Genomic DNA, 6886 nt, shown 5'->3' with positions numbered 1-6886 from the left:
CCCAATTTATAGTCCAAATATCCAATGGTAAAGGTTGTAAATTATGATGTAAAGTTGCGGAGACACTGAGCCGTTCGAATCCAAAATTTAGAACATGACACACAAGAAATTAATAATCTAGATGCTTTATATTCCTTTTTTTCCTCATGAGCCACATAATTTCTTCCTCGACCCCGTCTGTCTCATATTAATTATTACATTTTCATTGCGAACATCCCTTGAGATTCTTATCATCAAATAAGTTTTATTTATTGTCGTTTCAAATTCAATAAATTTAGCACACATATGTTAAAAGATTAATAGTCTTAATCATCAAATGTTTGAATTTGCAGATAAGACATTATTCAAATTCATGTCTTAATTTTGATGCAAATAAATGGGTCATTAATTCCTCATTTCAGACGATCTTTTATAATATATCAAAGTTCAAATCAGTGAATTCCACGCCCAACCTCAAAAGTGTATTTATTTACTCCTTCCTACACCCAACCTTAAGTGCGTTTCAGTCACAATTTCTTAGCACATCACTCGTGATTTTTTATTTAATTAAAATGGTCCTCCAATGGTACTTTCTTGAAAATCAATGTTATAACCCACACCCGATCCTACTTTTCACCCAAAAAACTGAAGAACCCTAAATTTATTCAAAGCATAAATTTGAAGCCCCAAATTGAAGTTCAGCTCAATTCTTTCAATGGGAATCAATGGTAACTTTTTATTCCTTTCTCTCTTTTCCATTCCTATGCTACCATGACATTGCTATCACTGGGATGCTGTGAATCAAATTGTGGAACAAATTGGAGTATTACTATCTCTTGACAAACCTACTATGATCAAGACAAGAGGATGTAAAGATAAGGCAAGAGTAAAAATACAATTGACTAAGGAACTCCATGGTAGTGTTTGGATAGATGAAGGTGAAGAAGGCGGCTACTGGCACACATATCAGACATCAAAATTGTTTTATCAAACATACAAGAGTAGAACAAAAAAATTGTAAATTGACAGATTGGAGAAACTGTAATCATGCACCAGATGCATTCCATGAACAACGAAATTTGGCATTCCAATGATAAGATGATGAGAATCAAATTTGGCATTTCAAAGTTATTGGGTGTAGGATGGGGTAAATAATGCTACCTCGATTAAACGATTAAAACTCGAAGGCTGACTCAAAAACATTATAAAATCGAAGAAATCTTTAGCAATTTCTTCGATTTATGATAGAAATTATCGATTTCTTTGATTTTGGTGTTCTTAGATTTTGTTGATTAGGTTTTGATGTTGATTAGGGTGAAATGAAATGGATATGGGTGAAATGAGTGGGTATGGGTGAAAAGAATCGGGTCGGGGTTCATTTAATACGTGGCATTACTGATGGCGAGTGACTTTCACTCACTACATAATATCTGGATTGTGGGTGTATGAAGGGGTAAATAAATTCACTTTTCTGTAGTATAGGTGTGTAATAGGTCGTCTCGGTAGTTAAAGTGTGTAACTGACTTTTTGATACAATTTCAAAGGGTTATTTATGCCTTTTCCCTTCTATAATACTCCCTTTACAAAGGCGAAGTTTGAAGTTTAACCTTGTAAATTTTGAATTTTATAATGACAATTTCAAATGTTGATAACTAGGTTTTAAACTTAACATTTATATATATTTAATAAATATTTTAATATTAGTACACTATTTGGACAAAAGTTATTGAGTTCGACCGAATCCATACCCAGGCTTTTAGCTCTGCTCTATCCCTCTGTCACATATATATGGCACACTTTCATTTTAATAAGTACAACAAAGAAAGACACACTCCTAAATTTATTAATAATTTAACTTTAAAATTTTTATTTTATTTATAATTTGTATTTACACAAGCAATGACTTATTTTAAATCATAAATTTTAATTTTTTTTTTTAAAATTATATGTACATGTAAATTGAAATGAAATAATAACTTTTTAGAGAAATCATAAAGGAAGTACTTTATTCAGTTTGTACTCATTAGAAGAAAGTATTACACAATAAAATCTAGTGGTACTTTACTACTTTAACATAACATAAATTCTTATTTTTTTCATTCGTCTGGTACTTACACGAGTTTGATTATTCGCGCAACATACGACCTATTCGGAGAGAAGAATCCCTATTAGATTTTTTTTAAATATAAGATTCGAATCAAAAATCTCTAATTAAAAAACGAACAACTCCATTAATTCCACTAAATCATCCTAACATGAAATTCTAATATCTGCTTTTTCGTGCTACATGATACACATGACCCACTGTATTCTAGTAGTTCAATAACCACACTTGCTTAACCATAGTTAGTTACTTTGTTTCTCTCTCACTTGTCTATATTATATCGCCTTCCTCATCATTTCTCTCTACCCATAGAGCCTAAAGCAGAAAAAAGGTGGACTCTAGAAGAAGAAAAAATGAGCTGCAATGGATGCAGAGTATTACGAAGAAGATGCAGTGACAATTGTACCTTAAGGACGTGTTTGGATGGAATTGATGATCCTCGCGCACAGGGTAGCGCTACTCTCTTCGTCTCCAAGTTTTTTGGCCGTAGCGATCTCATGGCCTTCATCGCCGCTGTTCCCCAAAATCGAAGACCTGGTGCCGTTTACCAAACACGCTTTACTACGAATTTCGTATTTAATTTGAGGCCTATTTTCTGAATATGATATATCTGTTTGATTTGATGAACTTTTCTTCACTTCAGCTTTGTTTAAATCGCTATTGTTTGAAGCGTGCGGGAGGACGGTGAATCCGGTGACCGGTGCGGTAGGGCTTTTATCGACAGGTAACTGGCACGTGTGTCAAAAGGCGGTGCAGACGGTTCTCGCTGGTGGAAATCTACAGCCGGTTTTCGCCGGAATTCTAACTCCGCCTTACTTCGATGATTCCTCCGAATCCTTCCACTGCGGCGGCGCGTGGGATATTCCAAACCAGTTCTCAAATAAATCGGGATCGTTCATAGACGGATCGGATCACATCGAAGCAACGGAGTGGATCAGTTCGGAGAAGAGATGGAATGCATCGTCGTCTTTTGGTTCGGAGACTGAGTTATCGGATGTATCCTTGGGTTTGGATAGTGGAAATGGATATGCAGAGGCTGTGAAAGGGGAAGAACCGAAACTTCTAAATCTCTTCGTTTGAAACTTTCAAACGAACCGATGATTTTGCTTGATCGAGATTGCTAATTTCTGTTGGCAATGAGTAAGAAAATAAAAATAAATAAGTAATATTAGTGTAGTAGTTTTTCAGTTGAGTTTGGAAATTTTGAGTTCGAACTCAGTTGGAAAATCGGAAACTGTAATGATCTAAACACGAGTTTTTGGAGTGTCAAACTGACCCTCTTTTTTGGCTGAATAACTATATATTATACTTGCATGAATGAAATAAACATGATTTGTACTTCATATGCATAAGTACTGTTTGTTTCATCTTGTAGGATTGTGTCAATTCCAGCTGCCTTGGGATTTTTTTTTATCTCTAGTTTTTAGTCCTCATATTAATTCCATTTTATACAATCAATTCCATATACAATTGCAAGTTTACATTTCTCTCTTCTGTTTGTAACCATATTGTATAATCCACAAATCCGGCCTAGTGGTCGACATAATAAAGTAGGAAGAGAGATAAAATCCAGAGAAGGTAAAAAGAGCATTGAGTGAATTTTTTCCTGCCTAAGGCTTTGTAGATAAAGTTAATTCGATACCCGTGTTGGTACACATTTATGGAATAATCAATGTGAAAGTCTACTCGAATACCACAGTAATTAAAAACACAGTCTATATTCTAAGTAGTAACATCACTTTCTTTTTTGAAAATCTCAAGATAATCCTTTGTGTGTATGCCTCCACAGAATAATAATATGCAAATTACACAAGAAATATCATTAGGAAAGTCATGTGTGATAGACTCAACTTAAAAGGCATTGAGGGGGATCGATTCTGGGTTATCCAGGTGGATGATCATCCTCCAAACCAACTGAGTCATCCCGAAGACTTCACGTGGAAGGAAAGAAGCTCTAGGCATTCATAGAAGTTGACGACTTATTGCACGTTTCCTTTTGGGCATCTTTAACTTTTTTCATCTTTAACTGTTTAACAAGTGAGGCAAATATACTACCATTTCAGTATCACTTTGAAAGAGTTGAATCAACAATTGCTAGAATTATTAGGTTTATTCTGAAATTGAAGTGTATTGTTTAGATAAAAGATTAGGTTTCACTGTCTCACTTGATAAGATTCTTGTCTTATTCCACAATTAAGATGGAGGATTCAAATTCTATCATTACCGTAGTCCTTTCCCTTTCCCTTTCCCCTCCCATGATGTAATAAAAAGAATTAGTAAAAAAACTAAAAACAAAACTAAAAGTCTTCCAAGTTGAACCAAGGAGTGAACTCCAATTGAGAATAATTACACACATATCACAATCATGGACTTATTGAAAGATTAAGCATGAGTTGTCACAATAAAGAGACAAACATGATATCTAGGAGAACTATACAAATCTTATCACTTAATCTCAACTTGCATAAAAAAAGAGCTAAAGGGCTATACGTTGAAGGAGGAAAGAATTCATAAGTGGAAAACATCAAATATATTTGTCAAATTAAAGCTCCATACAGGTTCATTTATAGAAACAGTCTCAAATCCAATTAAGGGGGAAAAAAAGAAGAAAGTATTGTATTCTAACCTACTTTTACTCCTTTATTGTTATATTCTTTTCCAAGATTTTCATCCTCACAATATTTAGGAGGCACACGCCATGTTCAAGTCGATGCGAATTTCAAAAGTATTAACCCCTTCGATTTAGTGTATGCAATACCTTTTCCGTTATATATGTTTTAGAAGAATCTTTTATGATCACATAAATATTATGGTGTGCTTAAGATCACCCATTTCAAAAATTTTATAGCGATTCAAAATGCTATAACATGTTTTAGACCACTGCACATTTCAAAAAAAATAAATAAATTAAACTTTGTACCAATTCAAACAATGTCACATATATTAAACAAATGGACTAATTGTTAACAAGTGATCAAATATCAATGCATGTATACAAAAATAGTTTATACTCCTTTTATTCCACTTTATATGACAATTTCCTTTCACTCTAAAAAAAATAACATCTTTCTATACTTAATAATAGGATAACATTAAACTTTTCACCTTTAATAATACATTTTTATAGGCACAAAATCTCATGATATATTATTTAAGATCATAATTTATTTTTTAAAATATCTTTCTTTTTAAAATTTCACAATCAATAAAACTAAGCTATATAAATTGAACCAAGAATAGAAGCAATTTCTTTCCATCCTTTCTATTTGTTCATTTGGTAATATGACAACAATATATGTAATACCCTATTAATTATTAACCCACCAACAAACAATTATATATTCATCGTAATTTTATAAATCAAGCCTAAAAGAGTATTATCATAAATCTTAATCTTATCTTTTATAGGATAAAAAACTTATTGAAAATTGAAGGGTGGGAAGTAGGGGTGGGGGTGTAGAGGCCTATTCAAAAGGTATAGGGTACACATCAGCAAGGGTCCCACATTTTAGTTTGCCACCTTCATCAGTGGAAAACCACATCACTTTTGTATTCGGGACAAAAGCAGATTCGCTAAGCGGTAGCCTCTCGCCGCATCCCACCCAATATTTTTTTTTTCTTTTTCTATTTTCCACAAAATACTTGACCATGGTTAACATATGTGGTTAACTCTGCAATTTTTTTCCTCTCTTTTTCCAAATCATCCCATTAATTATTATATGAATAATGAAACTATATTAAAGGAGACCAAATACAACCCCAAATTAATACTCCTTTTCGTCGAAAAAAGAATGATCTAGAACTTGATACAGAATTTAATAAAATAAAATAAAAAATTAATTTTATGATCTTAAATAAAAGTATGTTAAATGTATCAAAATGTTTTTTAATCTGATAGTTTTTACCATGTTACAATACTGTAATTAAAGTATTGCCAAACAAGAAAATTGGTTATTTTTTAAAATGGATTACAAAAAAAAAAAAAATACTTAAATTCACAACTTATTTTATCATATTGTATAAAATTTTCTATTATTTGAAAAAATTACAAAAATCTCTACTCTCTCCTATTTTCGGATACATCATTTTACGTGAGGTATAGAGACGTTGAGTGATGTATCCGGAATCGAGACGTAATATATCGGGATGTATCCAGAACTGAGACGCGATATATCGGGGTATTTTTAGAATGTATTCGGATTCAACCAAATTTAAGATATTTTTGTAATTTAAAAAAAGTATAAATATAATCTAATTAATTTTTAACACTATAAAATTTATGTAATCCCTATTAAAAAAATGTCATTCACTGTTAAACGGAGAGAGTATATATCAAGACAATTGAGGATCAATAGGCTGAAGGAGGAACTTATTATTATTTTAATATTCAACACTTGTGTGTTCCCTTCTATTCCCCACTCTTTTGAAGTTTTTAAAAGAATTTTTAGCTATAAAAGCAAAATCAATCTGTTGAAAAGTTTCTGCTTATACTATTGAATCCTAAAACAATAAAAATATTACTAGGGACGTAATGTTTAATTCGAGTTTTTTTAATTATCCCTTTCAAAATAGGGATGACACTTTCCTTTGTCATCTGGGGTTGCAAATAAAAGTGTTTCCAGCTACACAACTATATTAGAGGAAAACTTAACCATCAAGTTTGAAAAAAAAAATGACTAACCTAGCATTTGGTCCTAAATTTTCAAATATTTTTGGTAAGTTATTTTTTAATGAAGTTTCATTATGTGTTTGATCATAAATTTTTTAAAGAATATTTGACTGTTTCAAAAAATAATATTTTAT

General features: G+C 32.0%; 1 protein-coding gene across 1 annotated transcript; it reads left to right on the top strand.

Moving 5' to 3' along the window:
• Positions 1-2366: 2366 nt before the first annotated feature.
• On the top strand, positions 2367-3450 carry LOC129903216 (LOB domain-containing protein 38-like). The gene is made up of 2 exons (XM_055978725.1): positions 2367-2620; positions 2727-3450. Exons 1-2 carry the CDS (start codon positions 2437-2439, stop codon positions 3161-3163), a joined length of 621 nt encoding a protein of 206 aa, XP_055834700.1. The 5' UTR covers positions 2367-2436; the 3' UTR covers positions 3164-3450.
• Positions 3451-6886: the final 3436 nt, after the last annotated feature.

Source organism: Solanum dulcamara, chromosome 9 (assembly GCF_947179165.1).
Source record: "Solanum dulcamara chromosome 9, daSolDulc1.2, whole genome shotgun sequence".
Taxonomy (NCBI): domain Eukaryota; kingdom Viridiplantae; phylum Streptophyta; class Magnoliopsida; order Solanales; family Solanaceae; genus Solanum; species Solanum dulcamara.
The sequence above is the reverse complement of the archived record's forward strand: the minus strand, read 5'-3'. Positions and strand labels throughout refer to the sequence as shown.

Bases quoted from the DNA above. Each gene is read 5' to 3' on its own strand.
- LOC129903216 (XM_055978725.1), top strand. From the start codon at position 2,437: ATGAGCTGCAATGGATGCAGAGTATTACGAAGAAGATGCAGTGACAAT. The intron at 2,621-2,726 runs GTGCCGTTTACC...TCTTCACTTCAG, and splicing joins TCCCCAAAATCGAAGACCTG to CTTTGTTTAAATCGCTATTG.